Source organism: Populus alba, chromosome 3, assembly GCF_005239225.2.
Source record: "Populus alba chromosome 3, ASM523922v2, whole genome shotgun sequence".
Classification (NCBI taxonomy): domain Eukaryota; kingdom Viridiplantae; phylum Streptophyta; class Magnoliopsida; order Malpighiales; family Salicaceae; genus Populus; species Populus alba.
Genome location: NC_133286.1, coordinates 18,797,053 through 18,816,938, shown reverse-complemented (window position 1 = coordinate 18,816,938; position 19,886 = coordinate 18,797,053). Strand labels below are relative to the sequence as shown.

The window sequence follows — 19,886 nt, the reverse complement described above, 5'->3', positions numbered from 1 at the left end:
GTCAAAAGAAGCTGTAGGCATCCGTGTCCCTCTTCCTCCCAAGTTAATAACAATTAAAATAAAAATTTTCTTACGTCTCTCATGCATAATTTTTAATTAATATTTCATAAATCTCTCAACACATTTATGACATTTAACTCTAATCAAATGTCATAACACTCCATCCATTAAACAGGAAGATTAATCAACAGTGGTTGAACCACAAGAAAAAGAAAATGATTTTGATAAGCAATGGTATTCTTCCTGAAATAAGATTGAAATCGGGTTTTTTTTTTTTTTTTTGGTAAGCAGCACAAGAGACCAGTATTGGATTTTTTCAGAAGATTTTTCGTTTTTTGAACCACTTTTAGAAACTGAATCGAGAATCGTTTTTCGACTTTGCTTTTCCTTTTCTTTTATTTTTGGGTGGATCAAGGGAGGGGGGAACCAGAGTAAGGTATACCAAGATAGGAGTCTTTGTTACTAGGCTACTCTCACTTGTCCATATATTCCTCGACTTTAACACTGTTGAGTTTGAGATTGGAGCATATCCAAGCTATAAATTACATCATCAATGGAAACATTTGGAGGGGCACTGCTTGTTTGTATTCACAGATAAAGATGGGCAAGGAAACCTCATCTCCTCCATGAAAACCAAGGGAACCTCAAGCTTGGGTCCTCACAGAAATTTGAGATCATTTTTTCATCTTTTGATGACGAGGTAAATTAAATTCAGGCAGCTGCTCAATATCCTCTCTTGGCTGAAGAAATATGAAGACGGTAAAAAATAAAAGAGCACAAGGAGAATTATTTCAGTGGAGAACAGCATCAGTCTAGAAAGCAAAATAATAAAAAATATTGATCTATGAATTACAATGACAAAACAGCAGCAGAAAAAGGAAAGGTAATTTAAGAAATTTCAGTTGCTTGGGAAAAAGACTTCCATGCCAACCTAACCAGGGACACCAACACTTCAGACTCGGATAAAAAAGGAGCACTAAACCACCCAAAAGGATTGTAACCTCAAGGAACAGCAGGTTTGCTATTGTAGGCCTCCCTTGCTTCAAGCACGTCAGGACAGTACCGGTTAATGAGAACATCAACTTGATCAGCAAATGACTTGTTACGATGGTCACCAAGGTGTTTGACCATTTGGTTCCATCGCTTCCGGCACAGATCTCCAGACCTGAGCTCTAGAAGATTGTCCCAGTCAACATCTTCCATGCAGCAAGCATCCAAGTCGTAGAGCTCCATCAGCAGCCGAAAGTCATCTGTATCAAGCCATTTACCTTCAGCTACCATAGGTGACGTTAATTGGTCATACCATTTTTGGCAGCAGAGAGCATCAGTCCTAGTTTCCAGCTTCTCACTAATTGCTGTCCAACTAATATTATCTCGTAACATCCCATGCTTTGTCTTCCTTTCAACAAAAGCTTTCAAGCGCAGATCCAAGTTCACCGAATCAAATAAAGACTGGTACTCATCTTGAGACCATTTCCCTTTCTTCATATTGATCAATTTTATTCTGCGCCACGTATCCTTTACATGAAACCTATGTTTGCCCAAGGCTTCTGCCAGTGTCTTCCAGTCTGATCCATGTTTTTCATGAAACTTTCGGATGAGATCATACTCTTCTGGGGTCCAAGAAGAATTCTGGTCCCTTTCAAACAATATATGGGCTCGATAATAGACACTCTCACGAGGCCTCCAGGGTAAGGCTGCCCCAATCTCCTTCCAGCAATGTTTAATCGCAGGATGCTTTTTACAATGCAGCACCATGTTTAGACCGTCTGCACCTAAACCATGAACATTAATATAGTTTAAAACAGCTTCTTTAACCATCTCATCCTCCTCAAGTGAGAACCGCTTCCCTCGCACGAAGCCGTCTTCCCCAACAGCCTTCTTATCACTAGGACTATCAGATGAAGGGAAAATCTCGACATCTTCACAGAAACTTACTCTCTTAGATGTCACTTTTGATAAAGATTTTTCAGATGGACGAGTGGTTTCAGTGTCTTCCTCCATTTCTGTTACTCTTTCACTACTTTTTTCTTTTGAATGATTTTTCAAAGACTTGGCCTTCTTCTTCCTTTTGTTTCCACCTTCAGCATTGACCTTTAGTTTTCCATCTCTAGCCTTATTTTTAATCGAGCTTCTGCTACCTCCATCACCTTCTATTACACTGTTTTGGTTACCTGTTGTCTCAGCCATAATTTGCATTGATGCAGCCTCTAGATCAACATTGAGCTTTTTCTTCTTTTTCTTCTTCTCCTTCTTTGAAGACTCTACCTTGTCCTGAACAACTTCAATTGACTCCTCTCTTCCAGCATCTTTTCCATCAGCTACACTTTTAACTATCTCAGTATCACCACTGCCATCATCATACTTACTCTGTTTCCTCTTCTTTTCCTTCTTGCAGCCCTGTCCTTCCCTGTTATTCAAGTTAGCAACATCTTCATTCCCAGGGCCTTTCTGTACCTCAAACACCTCTTCCCTTCTATTATCATCAACGCTGTTGACCACAGAAGAAACAGTGGTAGCTTTACCTTCTCTGTTTTTCTCCTTGTGATTTTTTTTCCTATCTCTTCTCACTTCTGACTCAGAATTGCTGACAAAATCCACCTGGACATTCTTTTGCAATCCCAAATTATCATCTATTCTCCTGTGGGTCTCCCCCAAAGCCTCTCTCACTTCATTCATCTTATTTTTCTTCTTGGACACCTGAGATTCTTCCTCATTATTAACACGCTCCAACTTTCTCTTCTTCTTCTTCTTCTTCTCCTTCTTGTCAGCAACATTATTCAAGTCTACATTACCCTCACTTAGACTAGAACTTACTAACTCATATTTCTCACTCTTCTTCTTGGTCTTCTTCTCCTTCTTCTCACCCTTGCCTGCTGCATTGACATTACCCTCACTTAGACTAGAACTTACTGCAGAATCCTCAATGCTATCCTCATGGCCCTCACTCTTCTTCTTCTTCTTCTTCTTGCATTCACTATTCAGAGTTAAACCCTCCCCTCCACTCACAAGCAATGACTCTTTGGCTTTCAAGGAATCATCCTCATTCTTTGTTTTCCTTTTCTCATGCTGTTGCCTCCCCACCGTTTTGGTACCCATGTGGGTAATGATTATTGATCTCACTTGAATCTAAACAGCTGCAGCTGCGCCAACCACTCATGCAAAGCTGAAAACAGCAGAAATTCGAAAAATAAACGTCAGATTACCAGTGATTTGATAGAAGCCCCTTTACCTAAAACATTCTGAAAACCAATTCAATCAGAGGGCTTATTTCCAATTTCAGCAATTGGAACTGAACACAAATTCTGCTCAGCCGAACTCGCTTTCCTTGAAAAACCATCCACCTAATTGTTAAATACCCAACACGATGACACTCAAAACCCCAGATAATAATTGAACCCGTCAAGATTAACGGCCAACACATCATTCTCACCCAGAATACGAGAAGGCATGCTCAAGAGCAACAGCAACAGCAATTGTGCAGCAAAGAGCGATATAATACACACACACACACACACAAATTCATTGACATAAAAAGGGATTGCATTCCATTCAATTAAAGCTCAAATAAATCAAAATGATAGTTCAATTTTCGGGAAAATCATTAAATAAAAACCAAAAACCATTATCAAAAAGGCATCATTATTAAACTCTAATTCATGTATTGTCCAAATAAAGAAACAGAAAATTTGAAACTTGCCTTGGAACTTTCAAGACGAGGTGGAGTGCCGCCGCTCGAGATAGAGACTGGTGGTCTTTGGATGGGTTAGTGGCTGAGGTGGGCTTGATAATTGGAGTGTAGTTGTGATTTTTGTGCCAGACAGAGAACAAAGACCTGGGGAGTAGGAGGCAGCGCAGGAAAGAAGAAAGAAAAACACGTGCAGGTCATGTGCTGTTTATTTTAGGAATTAGGGTTATACTAAATTCGGTTTTCGGGCGGCACCGATTCAAAATTTGTACCAGCCCAACCTTTTACATTTTATAAATGTTTTTAGAAAAAAATATTTTTTTTTATTTTAAATATTTTTTTATTTTAAAATTATTTTGATATGATAATATAAAAAAATAAAAAATAAATGTTATTTTAATATATTTTTAAATAAAAAATACTTTAAAAATAATTACTTTTATAATATTAAATAGACTAAAAAATTATAATAAATTCAATTTTGATGACCAAATTTAATTAAAAATTGATTTTAATTGATAATTTAGTTTAGTTTTTCTGATTTAAATAAAATATTATTGACTCCTAAGTATAATCATAGTAAATAAACTTTGCTCGTGACTTAATTCAAGCAAAAGATACAAAGTTGATTGGGAGTAATCTAAATAATAATTGTTCTAATTTTTATTTAAAAAAGTCATAATGATTTAAAAATCAAATTAAAATTTGATCAAGTTGATTAAATAAAGGGTTTAAACAATTGGGTTAATCCATTAAATTGACCGGATGAAGCTATATTAATTTTAAATTATTTTTTAGCACTTGACACATTAAGATTGAGTTAATTAAAAGCAAAATTATTTTTTTACACGTGACACATTAAGGTTGAGTTAATTACATCACAGTCAAAATATTTGTTAAAATTATTCTTATTTTGTTTAAAATTATATTTTTTAATGTTTTTAAATTATTTTGATATATTAATATTGAGAATAAAATTTTAATAATAAAAATATATTATTTAAATATATTTTTTTAAAAAATATATTTTAAGAAAATCAACCATGTTTCATGTCTTACTAGTATATTAGTAGTGTGCAGGGTTTAATGTCATATATTTTTGTTAAATGTCAAAAAAATATTAAAAATACTGGAAAATGTTTTTAAATTTTTTAGCTCTAGAATGACCAAGCAACATGGGTTTTACGGTCATACTAGATTTAAGAGTTTTAGATTTAATAATCATGCTTTGACCTAATACATGTCAGTCAATAGCTTTTGAATAAAAAGTAAAAAAGAGAATACCCTTCATGATTTTCTAAACATCTACAGTGTAGTCCACAATACAAATATTTTATATTTATATTATAGTTCATGGTACAAATATTCTATATATATAGTTCCAATACAGTAATTTTCCCACACATTTTAAAATATGTTATAATATAAAAGTGTTGAGACATCAAATTTTATTACTGTGAGTAATTATATTTTTTGAGTTTTGTGATAGGTTCTTTAGAATTTAAATTTTATGATTATAACTGTTTTTAATTTTATTTTTCAAATAAGTAATTAACTATTTAAAATACTTGATTGTGAGCCATAAATCATCCATGTCATTCGAATTTTTATTTTTTAAAAGAGAAATTGAAATCTCACTATTTTAAAATTTCAATTTAATCGTGATTATGAATTATTCAAAACACCTACAAAATATTTATTCTTCTCTCACGTGAAAGAGGACTCTTTAAATAATTTTATGATAGAGTTCACATTTATGTGAGAGAAGTTTCGATATACCTGATGATTTTTGCACTGTCTTATTATCTCATTCAATTTCGTCCCAATACAAAATTTTAGCTATTGCTTCCTGATATTTCAGACATTTTTCAACTAAATCCTTCTGTCAATATTTATCAGTATTTTTTTTTTGTTTGATGCAAATATTTTATATAACACAGTGAAGCTATTGCGAAGAAGCTTCGACGGAAAATATTAACAAATATTAAAAGCACGATCCAATAAATCTCTACCGACAATTAATATGTCATGCTTTACACGCCCTTCTTATTATAGAAGTGTTTCGCGTTGCAATACCAGTTGTTATTTTATTTTAAAATATTTTAAAATAATATTTTTTTAGTTTTTAAAATTTATATATAAAAACAATCTAAAAACATTAAAAAAATTAATTTTTAAAAAATGAGATTTTAGCAAAAGCATCGCCGGCCGCGTAGCCTTGTCAAGAGGTGACTTAGTTTTTTATCCTTTGATTGTATTGAGATCTTTAATTTATTTTTTCCTGTTATGATTTAATTTTAATATTTTCAAGTCACACTTGATTTTGATGATCGAACAAGAAAATTGATTCAAATGCTAGACAGGAAGCAGACATTGATGGGATTTCTGCCCCCAGCAATGATAAATGAAAAGAGACAGCTCCACGTCTCAGAATCGTGTGTTCAATGCATGATTGGGATTGTTCCATGGATCACCACTGGCTCCCTTGTCACAAAAGCATTATTCATTGTTTTGTTTTTGTTTTTGTTTTTTTTAATCAATATTTTTTTAAAAAAAAACATTTATCATTTAAAATTAGTTTATTTTTTATTCGATTATCTCGTTTTCATAATACATTAACTTTTTTTTCTTTTTTCTAATTAAATTTTTTCCATCTTTTAATATTAGGTTAATTAAAAATTATATTTTATAATTTATTTTATTTGCTTTCTATTAGATTATTATGGTTTTAATACATAAGAATAGTGTTTAATAGGGTAACCCAAGTTGACTTGTATTATTTTTTGTGTTATTTTTTAATTGATTTTTTTTTATTTATCATTAAACATTGAGTCGGTTGAGAATTTAGTTTTATAATCTATTTTGATTTGTTTTATATAGGAGTATCTTAATCTCGTGATTAAAATTGCGGATTTTGACATTTTAACCCTGGTTAAATTGAGTTAGTTTTTTTTTTCTTTTTAAGAGATTATCTCGATCTTATTATCCAGGTCATAGATCCTTCAACAATGAATTTGCTTTTTATTAGGCTGTTTATATCTCATGATCTAGGTTACAAGTTTGATAGATCAATACAATTAATTCATTTTTTTAATTAATTTTTTTTTTAATTTCATCATTTAATATTGTGTTTGATTAACAATTAGGTTTCGTAATTTATTTCAATTTGATTTGTATTAGGTTCTCCTAACCTTATGACTCATAAATAATACTTAACAAGTTAACTCAGGTTGACTTGGCTAATTTTTTTATGTTATTTTTTTACAAATTTCATCGTTCAACATTGGATCTGATAGGGTTGATTAAGAATTGAGTTTCGTAATTTTTTTTATTTGTTTTTTATATGGTTATCTCAGTTTTATAACTAGACTCGTAAATTTAACAAGTTGACCTGAGTTAACTCATATTGTTTTTTTTTATTTTCTTTCTATAAAGTTATCTCAATCTCTTGACCCAGATTATGAGCTTGGTGGATTGACTCGGGTCATTTTTTAATTGGTTTTTTTTTAATCATATCCATCAACATTGGGCTAATGAGAAATTAGATTTCATAATTTATTTTGATTTGTTTTCACGAGTTTATCCTGATTTTATGACCTGTGTCACGAGTTTACAATTATCTCAAGTCATTTTTTAATATTTTTTTAATTGATTTTCTTTACAGCTTTATTATTCAATATTGAGTTAATTGTGTACAAAGTTTTATGATTTATTTTGATTTATATTTAATGGATCATTAGAGCTGTTTTTAGACTCGCAAAATTAAATAAATTATATAGAAATCAATCCCACACAATTTTTTTTCCCACTAAAACAAAATTAGAAATATCTAAATAATTGTTTTATATTAAAAAAAAAAACTAACCCGAAAGGCGATATATCACGTTAAATAATCTAGTGCACGACTGCAAGACAATCCCAAGCCACCGTGTTCATTATCTTCGAAACCTTCTATCTATATTTTCTTTTAATAAATTAATTGCTCTACATCAATTAACTTTTACACGTAATACTTTTTCATAATATAGCCGGTCCTAATCCCTCTTTATTTAAGCTATTAAAAATAGACAGTTTTATCCTTTTATTTTGGTACGTTTTGATAAATCCCTTCTTTGATTGATTTATCAAATTTGACACCTTGTAGTTGAATATTAGTCTGCCTGGGAGAGTAAAATTACCATATGCAGTAAATTTCTCTTATTACATGACAACATTCAAACATGGATGCTGTAAAATTAGATATGGATGAAAACTTTATTGGAAGCTCGACTAAATTAGCTCCGGAGTCTCATCTGGAATTGTGATGGTGATTGAGTGATGGACCTCACAAATTTTATAGGTTATGGCTCTAGCTTGCTTCAAAAAAGTGAAAAACTTTTGATCCTAAAACATGGTTTGCTAGTTGCTTGGGATCGAGACTTTAGAAAAATCCTTCGTATCTCATATTTTTTTAAAGCTTTACGTCTTTTTCATGATGATAATACTTAGCACCATAGTTTTTAGACCAGGTATGGTTCAAGACCGGGGTTTCAAGTCACCCAGGTCAATTTTTTTTTTTTTATAAAAATTAAAATAGCGTCATTTTAGTAAAGAAATAAAAATTAATAGGTTTCAACCGGGTCTTACCGGGTTAACTCCCGGGTCAAACGAGTCACATTAGATTTTTTTTTTTTTTTTTTTAACCTAACTTGGTTCCAATCCTGGATTGTCTGGATTTTAAATCTACCCACTAGACAGGACTGAGTTTCAAAAATATTCTTTGCACCATTATTTTAGAGTAATTATTATGGATATTAAAGAACTTTTAGCCAGGGAATGAGAAGCTAACTATAACATGTTAAGAGAAGCTAACCCACGTACAAACTTCCTAGTCAAGATGAGAGCAAAACTTATAATTGAGTTTTATATTTGCAATTCTTTTATTCCATGGATTTCTTTCTTTTTCTTCTTTTTTTTTTAGTACTAGCTAGCTGTAGTAGCGGAGGCTAGTTTGTTTTTTTTTTTTTGGTTTCATTGTCTAAAAAAAAACAATTAAATTTTTTTTAAAATAAATGAACAGTGAACACAAATACAGTTGTAAATAATATAAATTATTTTAAAAGTTTTTTTTATCTAGTGTTTATATAATGAATCTTAATATGGATTTGGCGATCTCAATAGATACATGATACTTGGGTTTGGTAATCATGTTAAATCTAAAAGAATATAAGTCTTGCGAACATATCAGATTCAAAATACCCGAGTTTGACTATCATACCAGACCTAAAAAAATATAGATGTGACGAATATACCAGATCCAAAATACTTGAATTTAACTATCATGTCAGACCTAAGAAAATATGGATTAGGCAAATGTATCACATTCAAAAAATTTGTGTTTGACAATTAAGCCAGTCCAAGGCAAACATAAGTCTAAAAATAGTGTCAGGCCCCAATCGATTTAATGATTATAGTGTTTTATGGTTGTGTTAGTCCCATTATAATTTTCTAAATTAAAAATAGTGGAGGCATGATAAAACATAATGTTTCTCATTAGAATTAATTTTCTAACAATAACAAAATCCTAACAACTTTTTTATTTTAAAAGTTTTTTAAACAATTACAACTCTTTAAATTCCCAATAGCTCTTTTATTTTTTTAATTGTTGTAACAACTCTTTTATTTTAAAAGTTTTTTTAAACAACTAGAACTCTTTAATTTCCCAACAGATCTTTTATTTTTTTAACTATTGTGACAACTCTTTTATTCCAAGAGTTCTTCTTCTTTATTATTTTTTTTAAACTATTGTGACAACTCTTTTATTTTAAAAGTTTTTTTAAACAATTACAACTCTTTAATTCCCCAACAGCCCTTTTTTTTTTTTTAACTATTGTAACAATTCTTTAATTTTCAATTTATTTTTTTTATCTAGCCGTAACATGTTAGCAATCTATAAATACTATGTAATCTTAAAGTTAAAGTATGCTGAAAAAACCATAGTATTATTTTTTTATATTTACAAGGCTTATTGATATTTTTTTCTGTCTTGATTGTTGTTTCTTTAAAGGAAGGAAAAACTTATTGAATCTTATAATATAATCTTATATTAAAGAAATATTTTTTAAAATAATGTCTATACATGTCTCAGGTCATTGTTTGTTCATGTTCATTGTATCTAATTTTACAATAAATACAACAATAAATTCAAAGTATCTGCCTTCTTCTTCTTCTTTCTTTCTTCTTTCTTTTTTTTTAGGAGAAGGAACAACTTTGTTGAAAAACAAAACTAAAATGACAAGAAGTCAATCACCAGTGACGTAATAAGCAAGGCAGGTAAGAGAGAACATCAATGCTGTTGGCAAGAAATTGATTAAGGTTGTGTTTATTTTTTATTTTTTGTATTTTTTTTAAATCTTTTTCAAAAATTTTTTTACTTGATATTTTTTATGATTTTAACATTTTTACATTAAAATTTAAAAAATATTACTTTAATAAATATTCAATTAAAAAACATTTTTTTTTAACCTAGCATCATATTAGCAAATACACACTGAAATTCCACAAAACAGACACAATTATGTATCGTGCACGCAAAACCAACTTAAAAAAAGGATGATTCCGATATCTATCCAATGATCCAATCATCTTGTCTTGATGACCAGTATCGTGTCTTTTACTCTCTATAAAAGGAGGACAGACGTTTTGTTGAAACTCTTACACGCATTTCTCAGTGGTTCAATCGCCTTCTTAATACTATCTATCCATCATCTTCACCAGCACTAACAACTACGATGATGGATCGTATTATTTCTTCTTTGATTGATTTTAGAGCTTTTGCTAATTCTTTTTTATCAAATTATGAGCCTCTAGCTTTGCTTCTTGCTCCTCTTCTCACTCTTTTTACTGCCCGAATTCTTCAATCATTATGTCTTCTTGTTCACGATAATGGTCTCAAACCCACCATTTTAGGGTTTCTAATCACGTCCATCAAGTAAGAGATTAATCAATTGTATGTTAATTTTTGAAAGGGGATCTATTTAATAATTTTCACATGATGTCTTTTTTGTTTTTTTATTTTTTTTAAAAAGGATGGTGCCTGGTGTCAAGGGTTATATAGATGCAGAGAAACAGAAGGTGAGAAAGATGATTTTCTTTTATTTCATTAAATGATGGGTTTTGTTTGTATTCTTTTATATCTGATTTTTTGGGGTCTTTTTTATTTTTATCTTGAGATAACTATGAAAATGGGAATTTTGAATCATGCAGGGGAAACATTAAATGGGGTGTTTTTCAGTTGCATTGAAACATGATCAGAAAGAAATTTATATAAATATAAGAAAAAGAACTGTTGCATTAAATGCTTGTTTTTCTGGTTTACACTTCGTGGTCCCTTGAAAAACTAATATGAATGTTAATTTAATATTGGGATCTGCTCTGCTTTCTGGGTTGATGAATAGATTACTTATTGGTTAATTTTCATCTGGGACCGTGTGGTTGCAGTAGTTGTTATGTGTAGGCTGTTCATGATGGTCATGAGAATCGGTCAGGCTTACTAGGTTAACTGGCTGAATGGAGAAAGGTTTCCTTGGACTTAATCTATTAAGCAGATTTTGATTTGCTGCATTTAATGAGGATACTACTCAAAAAGTCGGTAGGATACTAAGTCTTTTTGTTGGATGCTTTAATGTCGTATCTTCATGACATTAATCACTTAGAAGCCGCAAGAGTCTGTATATTGACTTCTCAATAGCAGTGCCATCTTAATGCTAGAAAGACAATCAGGGAGTTTAAAGTCTAATTAGAGCAGGTTATGTGCTCTATTTCCTCTTCTTAATCAACTTAAAGCGATCTCAGGGCCACCATGTGCCCTTCTTAGATCCTTTATTTCTGCTCGTCAAGCCTTTTGGTGTAGAACCATGGTATTTTTTTAACTCTTTCCTTGTGTTGATTTTTCATCTGGAAAAGGACTTGGTTTGCTGAACATGCAGGTCGTGGAGAAGTTGCAGTCTGGAAGTAAATCTAAAAGAGATGGCTGGAGATCGGAGCTACCAAGGGAAGGTTTAGGAGGAGCAGTGATAGAGAAATTGAAACAGGAGAAAAGTAATGATGTGGTCTGGCAAGGAAAATGTTCTGGTACAGTGTATGTTTGCAATTAATACCGTACATATTAAGACAAAAAAAATTGTGCTTTGGTATTGAGATGGTTCTCTGCTCTATCCGAGTTTAGTAAGTTACTGTTTTTTTGTTGTCCAGCTACATTGGAGGGAGTGAATCTGAAGGACATTTTTCTCTGATAAATGAGGCATGCTCAATGTTAGTAAGATGCGGAACATGTAGTGCTCTATTTAGTTATTTATTTATTGTCAGTGTGAAGTTTTATTACAAGTTACTTGTCTTTTCTTTGAGGTATAATTTGAATAGTATTTACTAAAATTTTGGCTACTGTGTGTTTTAATAAACCTGAAGTTTGTATTGAATGTTTAGTGCTCTTACTCATTCAGAAAATAAATTCTTGTCACGTCTGTTAATCATAGAACACTGGTGGTCATTTGAAGACATCTGTTATGTGTTGTCTGTGGATCTGTGTCCTTGCAGAAGTGGGCATTACAGGTAGTAATAATTGCTTGGATCATTTTATTTTCCAAAAACTATTTAGAAACATTGAATCTTTAGTAGTTATTAATTTGATCATACATGTATTTACTCTGAACTATCAAAAACTATGCTATTTGTTGAACCAATATGTCCGTTATTTGTGTTTGTAGAAACTGAACAGGTTCTTTTTTGTTAATGTCAAAAAGGAAAGACGGGCATTTGAGAGATCTTTCAAAAAATGACATTTTTGACATTAAGTTTAGTCAGGTTTGTAGTTAACATCATGATTATGACATTATGTGCTGTCCAAGAAAGGATTTTACCCTCATATATTGGTTTTCCATGTGATGATTAGTGTAGGTCTTCCTGTTCCTCCCATGTACACATCCTCATAAATGTGTTAGTGAAGCTTAATTGGAATTCATTTTCAGGTTTGCACATACTAATCCACTGCATTTGGACGTGTTCCAAACCGTAGCGCAATGTGAGGCAGAAGTGGTAGCTATGACGGCAGCACTACTTGGCAGCAAAAACAAATCTTCCGGAGGAGAAATATGTGGTAACATGACTTCAGGAGGAACTGAAAGTATATTATTGGCCGTGAAATCATCCCGTGACTATATGAAAGCTAAGAAGGGAATCAAAAGACCAGAAATGTAGGCCAATTTCAAACACCTTGTTTTTTTATATTAATTCCTGGTCTGCAAGTTGTTAATGTGAGTGATTTTCTTCCCAAGCATAGGATCATACCTGAATCTGCACACTCAGCATATGACAAGGCAGCACAATATTTCAATATCAAGCTGCGGCGTGTTCCAGTAAATAAAAATTTTCAAGCTGATGTCAAAGCAATAAGACAGCAGTTTAACAAGAACACTGTTTTGGTACACATTTGTAGACCCTTTTGTTTCATTTTGTCTTTCAACACCTTGAGCTCTTGCCCTAAGAAAAAGCTCCGGTGTTGATGTTGTCATCATACTAAATGCTCTAACATAAGATTTACTTACCAGTAGGCCTAATATTGATACCATGATACTGCAGATTGTTGGATCTGCACCTGGGTTTCCTCATGGTATCATTGATCCTATTGAGGTGAGTGATCTACACACCCACTGCCTTCTCATTTCTCAATTTATTCAAATTTATCAATGTTCAGTATCATTTAATTCCCAAAATATCAAAATTGATTTTGTAGGAGCTTGGTGAATTGGCATATAGCTATGGAATATGTTTCCATGTTGACCTATGTCTTGGTGGCTTTGTATTACCTTTCGCTCGTAAGCTAGGGTATATCTTTTTCCCAAGCAACTGTTTTTCCCTCGTTGATTACTGGTTTGTTTGCCATTTTTTCCATTATCCCTGAAACTCTTACAAATAGCATTTTGGTTGTGGGGCTTTTTTTCTCCTTAAGGCATGGTTGATAAGAGATAAATAAGATTGCTGACAATTTACAAAATTAACTGGTTTGGCAAGAAAGAAGATTGTAGCCTTGTCTTTTAATTGTCGAAAAATCATCTTAACTCAAAAGCTTAAGCTGTTAGGTGAATTTTCAAGAATGGTTTTATATTAATGCCCATAGCACTAATTACTTGATCAAGAGAGTGCAATTGATCGGAGACTAGTCTATATTGAGGTCATAATTAAGCTCTCCACGAGAAGGATGCTAGTTTCTTGCAAGAAAAAAAGAGTTATCTTTCCTGTTGGAAATTGGACAGGGAAATGTAATAAATGGTGTATATTGAACAATGTTGCCCTAGTTTAAATCATTTTTCAAAATCTGACACTCAGGGGACCATGAGGCACTCTGTTCATGGTAGATGGTGCTCAACAAAGAATGTATGTCTATGGTGAGACCCCATCACCGTGGGCAGCACTATGTGGTCTTGGTTAAGGGGTTTAGAGCCCTTATTCTATCTTGAACTTCCTTTTCTTTCTAAGTCTATGCAAAGGGTCCAGTCCAAGGTTCCACTATGCTTCACCAGGACATGATATGACCATTGTTGAACTTCAATGATAATTGTAACTGGCTCTGTTATTATTCTACATCTGTCTGTTGTTGCTTTATAGATTTTGGTACACGGTATGAAATATCAGACTATCAGTTGCTCTCTCATTTTCTTGCTTTGGCTTTCCCGCAAGTTCAAGTTTTCTTCCCATTTCAGGTACCCGATTCCACCTTTTGATTTTTCTGTTAAAGGAGTAACCTCAATATCAGCGGATGTGCATAAATATGGACTGGCACCAAAAGGAACAAGTGTAGTTCTATACAGAAATCATGATATTAGAAAGGTAAAAACTATAGTTTTATCTGTAACTCTAGGCATAAGTGATGTATGTCTCTCTATTTCAAATTTGGATCCTGAACTGGCTGTACAAATGTTGATGAAAGATAATATACTGGTGCTTTTAGTTCTCACCGCGCTGCCTGGCATTGCAGAACTAGTGCTCAGTTCCTTGACTTGTGCATCTCTTGTGTAGCTCACATAGTTATTATTTGTTCCCTTTTTCATCATCAGTGATTCAAATTGCAGAAATCTTGCATCACTCACATTGTTAATAATCGAGATCCATATCAAATGTGCTGCTTGACTTGTGGATTTCATGTTTTTTATTGGTGGTTCTTTTGTTTTAAGTTCTTGAATTTTTTTCTGATATGAGTTTCTTGTGATGACAACTTGGGGGGCATGCTACTGATAATTTGTTCGCTTGGCTGTTTCCCAACAGCATCAATTTGTTGCTGGTAAGTTTTACTATTTATCAAATAGATTATCAAACAAATGAGGCCTTATTTTTTGGATGATTTTCAAGTCCTACTTGAGTAAATGTCCTGGGCATTCATAAGCAATATCAACACGGAAAAGAGGCAGAGTTTATCTTAATATCAAGTTTTATACAATAGGCTTTTCTAGTTGGCTGTTTGAAGCCTGTTCTTCTGGTTTTCTAATTGTGTTTTCATTGTGTTGTTGCAGTGACTGAGTGGTCAGGTGGGCTCTATGTCTCTCCTACTATTGCTGGAAGCAGGCCTGGAGGTTTGATTGCAGGAGCTTGGGCGGCATTGATGGCTCTGGGGCTAGAAGGTACTATCATGTTGTTTTCCCCTACTGCCTATCCAGATGTTCCATTGAATGCTTCTGTTTAACCTGATGTTTCATTACATCCTATAGGGTACCTGGAAAACACTAAAGCAATAATGGAAGTATCAAAGAGAATACAGAAAGGGTCTGTGTTGTTTTTAACTTCATTTTCCTATTTTCTTGGGTTGTAAATTCGTTGAACAATTGAGAATGATTCATTCTTTTTACAGGATTAAAGAAATACCAGAGTTATTTATCATTGGAAGGCCAGACATGACAATTGTGGCATTTGGATCTAATGATCTAGACATATTTGAAGTCAATGATATCATGTCATCCAAAGGCTGGCATTTGAATGCATTGCAAAGACCCAACAGGTAGGTTTTTTTTTTTGAAGGAGAACTGTGTTTATATAGGGCATATTTATGCTTGGTTATCCCATGTCCTCATTATTCTTGTTAGAAGATAGCCCACCTCTGGCACCAAGCTATTGTTCATTGATGTGAGGCATTCGATTTAATATTATTATTCTAACTGTTTGCAGTGGCTGGTATAAGTAGTTTATTCTCTGTTGTATTCAGTCTCATGAATTGCTTCTGAGCATGCAATTATGAGCATCCTTTTATACACTGATTGCAATTTTTCATGTGGTTGAATCAGCATTCATATCTGCATTACCCTTCAACATGCACCAGTTTTTGAGGACTTCCTCCGGGATTTGAAGGAATCTGTACAAACTGTAAGTTTTATTCACCAAAGGAGTTATCAAAGTAACTCTTGTAATCTACTCATCTTTAGGGTTGTTATGTTTGCTTTTGGGAGGTGCTAGTGGGAAGGACCTCCGGATATGGTTTCTTCCGTTCAATTTTTCATTTTTCGTTCCTTCTTTTTTCTGAAATCTTCCAGGTGAAAGAAAATCCTGGTCCAATAAATGGAGGCCTGGCTCCAATCTATGGTGCTGCTGGGAAGATACCAGATAGAGGCATGGTTCAGGAATTGCTGGTGAACTACATGGACAGTACATGCTAATGACATTTCTATGCTATGGTTTCGTGTCTTTTCTTTTTTCCTTTAATTGTTTTTTGCACCATTGATTTGTATTAGAACGTGTTGGTGAAGTGATGCAAACTGAAACAGCTCAAGAAATGGAGCCATCACATGTAACACAAAATTATGCCTGATATGGTTACCATACAATAATTTCAATTCAGAATTTTATCACTCATTTTTTTTTTTATATAATCAAAACTGAATATTACAACACAAAATTATGCCTAATGGGTTACCATACAAAAAATTCAATTTAGAATTTTATTACTTCGCTCGTAAAAACATCTTCAACAAAGTTTTTGAAAAAATAATAATAAGAGTAACTAAATAGAAAAAAAGTCCTAAATTAACTAGAAAAATTACGGCAAATTCAACTAGGTTTTATTTGAAAACCTTCCCAGCTTATGGTTAGATAAAAAAAAATTTATGCCATTCTGTGTATTTCCTGAATTAAGAAATTTATAGTGGAAGAAATTGCTCGTTTCGTGTTGTCCTATGATGCTTGGGCCAACTGCCAACTTCACCAGGGAGTAATTGAAATGGTTAAATTCCATTTTCATGCTGATGTAGAAACTAAAGGTTCTCAGGTGGGGATCTGATTCTAGATGGGAATTGACCTAGAAAGATCGTGTGAATTAGGATGTGATACTAGATGGGAATTGATCTAGATAGATTATATAAATGACTTAACATGTGTTTTTATGGACTAATAAGATATGTTTAGATTCAAAAAATCTAGCAATATTAGACTAGATTAGCATTCTAAACAATGATAATGAAATATAATCATTAAATTATGTTTAAATTTTTACAGATGATTTTACATATAGTTTTTCTTTAGATGCATGTCATGTTTTTCTAAAAGGTCATGGTATTTTGATAGCAGATCCATCCAAATGACCTGTAGCTCCTTCCATCTCACAAACATCCAGAACTAGAATTTCAGTAAGGCTTACAATAAAATTTTCTTCTAACGTAATAATCACAAAACAAAAAACAATTGACAAAATAAAGAGAATCACCACACCATCAAAAAACCAATATCTAGCTGAGAACTCTACAACTAGAACCCGAAACTCCAAACTAGATAACCCCTTCCGCCAATACCAAGAATACTGGAGACTTGCTTTCTGAAGCTACCCACAAAAAAGTACAGAAAAAAACAAGAAATCAAAAAGATTCAGCCAAGCTAAGAAAATACTATGAAGAGAATGTGAGGATAAGGTTTTGGTTTGAACAGCTCTCATTGTGAGAGTTGCATTCTTTATTTCTTTATATATTGAAGTTGTAGCTCTTTACAAGGTTAAAATCAGTCATTAATAGTATTATAAAAGGTAAGAGTAAACCCTATCAATTATATCTCTATTTACAATCCCCCCCCCCTTTCTATTTATATATATATATATATAGACACACTAAATAAGGAAACTGCCAACACTTCTTTCATCCATGTTCCTGAAAGTAGAAAAGTGTAATTATTAGAGACTATTTTAGTAGAGAATTAGCTAGATATTATTTACTAGGTTTGTAAAGTTGTGTATTTTGTCACCGTCTCAAGTTAAAAAAAAGATTGTTGCTTTATGCTCTGATAATGTTGGTTCATGCTCTGATAATGCGATCTAATCTGTTTTGTAGAGGGATTCATAAATTGTTTTTTTTTGTTTGAAAAAAATCAAATTAATACATAGATTTTTTTTAATAGTTTTGATATACTCATAAAAAATATTATTTTAATTAAAAAATATTTTTATCTCCACTAAATTCTTAAATACACACTGGATCACACTGTAATATTAAATTACAGTTTCAACTTAGAGTATATTTGGCTTGGAGATATAATGGTTTTTTTTTAAAGATACAACATCTTTTAAACACAATCAATATAACAGCTAATAATGGTATATAACTTTTTATTTTTCTGAATTGCCAATAACATTATTAAAACACCGAAAAGTAGCAACGTAGTGCTCCATATTCCGTTATATAACGAGGTTATTACGTGGGTGTGTGTTGGGATGATGCATGGGGTAATGTTTTTCACAGAGTTACGGTGCTCTGATGAACCTGGGGGCATGAAGGTGTCTCTGTCGAAGTTTTACATGTAAGCAATTTCACGGCGTAATGTTTTCTACCCATTGTGAAACTTTCTCTGATCTCTAAACTTTGCCTTCCGGTATCCTGGCCATCAATTATTCTTTCTGTATTTTACTTAAAAGAGAAAAAATATCGTCTGTCTTGGTCACTCTGGTGAGTGATTGGCTGCAGTGTTTTGGATAGGTCACCTGTCTAGTCATTGATGTATAAAAAGGGTCTGCAAGGTTGAGGATGAGGCTCACCTGCCACCCTTTTTCATTCTGTATGATTCCCAGCTCATGTGTGCAGTCATAGTCAAGGATGATTTTAGCAATTAGATGGTAGAGACACCTCCATGAATATGCTCCCCTTGAAACAGATTAAATTATGTATCAATCTGGTTTGTAGGGATACGGCCAACAATTATCCATAAGACTACCCATAATAAAGACTGGAAAAGGTAGAACTACTCATAAATGGACAAGATTTGACAAAATGTAGCAGCTTGACTGCTGCATCTGCCTCTTGGAGCTCCAAGAAAAAAATCTATAATCAAAACATTTGCACGAATCAAGAGGCTATCAACAGCAAAACAGAATAGTAGACACATGATAGCTGGTATCAGTACCAAAAGCAACACATCTGCAGTATAGGCCTTGATTTGTCTTGATAATGATTAAGCTTAGCGTGGATTCAATTCTTCTGCTGCGTGACCTTATCCATAGACCCACAATAGCAAGACCCACAATAGCAAGACTTTTTTTTTTTTTTTTTTTTTTTTTGTGTTAGAGAATAATATAAATCATATTATGTGATTTCATCTAATAGTTTAAATTTTTAGATTGAGATGATTCTTTAACATGATATTAGAGCCTTAATAACCAAGCGGTTACGAGTTCGAATCTCACAATTTCTATTTATTTGATAAAAAAAAAAAATTAAGTACAAAGTATTGTGAGCTTGTGCAAGTTTCAAGCCCAAAGGGCTTTTACTTGAGAGGGTGTGTTAGAGAATAATATAAATCATATTCTGAGACCTCACCTAAACAGCTTAAACTTTTAGGTTGAGATGGTTCTTTGATATTCTGCTTTTTTTTACAAGCTTCGTGTAGAGTAATTTTTAATAACAATCGTTAATTTAACATGTCATTTAGTGCTGATGAATATATTCTGCGCTTAATTCCAGTTATATTGTTATGTTTTCTTTCACTATCTCACCATGCATGAATGGTTAATTTGTTGTACACTTAGAATAACTTGCTGCATTTCCAAACGAAGCCTTGTGTTAATGTTAGTCACTCTTGTGTAAAAAAGCTTTGGCAGCTTGAGCTACCTTTTGCTTTTACCCTTCTGGCTCGGTTTGGTGTGTGACCTCTTTGTTTGGGGCCAATCTGTCGTTTGCAGCTCATTTACCCCAAGAAATGACGG

At 32.7% G+C, this 19,886-nt stretch overlaps 2 protein-coding genes across 3 annotated transcripts; one reads left to right on the top strand and one right to left on the bottom strand.

Annotated features, from left to right (window-relative positions):
- Window positions 1–760: 760 nt before the first annotated feature.
- LOC118054479 (uncharacterized) lies at window positions 761–3,859 on the bottom strand. Its single transcript, XM_035066079.2, has 2 exons — window positions 3,701–3,859; window positions 761–3,166 (listed from the first exon to the last, which is right to left on the bottom strand). Exon 2 carries the CDS (start codon window positions 3,097–3,099, stop codon window positions 1,003–1,005), a length of 2,097 nt encoding a protein of 698 aa, XP_034921970.1. The 5' UTR covers window positions 3,100–3,166; window positions 3,701–3,859; the 3' UTR covers window positions 761–1,002.
- Window positions 3,860–10,341: 6,482 nt separating this feature from the next.
- LOC118054478 (sphingosine-1-phosphate lyase) lies at window positions 10,342–16,557 on the top strand. 2 transcript variants are annotated; one of them, XM_035066075.2, is made up of 15 exons: window positions 10,342–10,658; window positions 10,756–10,801; window positions 11,656–11,807; window positions 11,921–11,980; window positions 12,694–12,918; window positions 13,005–13,146; window positions 13,304–13,354; window positions 13,458–13,549; window positions 14,425–14,551; window positions 14,987–15,002; window positions 15,232–15,339; window positions 15,427–15,481; window positions 15,567–15,713; window positions 15,997–16,075; window positions 16,243–16,557. In XM_035066075.2, the coding sequence occupies exons 1-15, from the start codon at window positions 10,459–10,461 to the stop codon at window positions 16,363–16,365; spliced, it is 1,623 nt and encodes a 540-aa protein (XP_034921966.1). In that variant the 5' UTR covers window positions 10,342–10,458; the 3' UTR covers window positions 16,366–16,557. The 2 variants fall into 2 exon arrangements, with proteins under 2 accessions (XP_034921966.1, XP_034921967.1); XM_035066076.2 differs by lacking the exons at window positions 10,342–10,658; window positions 10,756–10,801 and having other exon boundaries at window positions 11,658–11,800.
- Window positions 16,558–19,886: the final 3,329 nt, after the last annotated feature.

Bases quoted from the DNA above. Each gene is read 5' to 3' on its own strand.
- LOC118054479 (XM_035066079.2), bottom strand. From the start codon at position 3,099: ATGGGTACCAAAACGGTGGGGAGGCAACAGCATGAGAAAAGGAAAACA.
- LOC118054478 (XM_035066075.2), top strand. From the start codon at position 10,459: ATGATGGATCGTATTATTTCTTCTTTGATTGATTTTAGAGCTTTTGCT. The intron at 13,147-13,303 runs GTACACATTTGT...ATGATACTGCAG, and splicing joins TTAACAAGAACACTGTTTTG to ATTGTTGGATCTGCACCTGG. The intron at 13,550-14,424 runs GTATATCTTTTT...TTCCCATTTCAG, and splicing joins CCTTTCGCTCGTAAGCTAGG to GTACCCGATTCCACCTTTTG.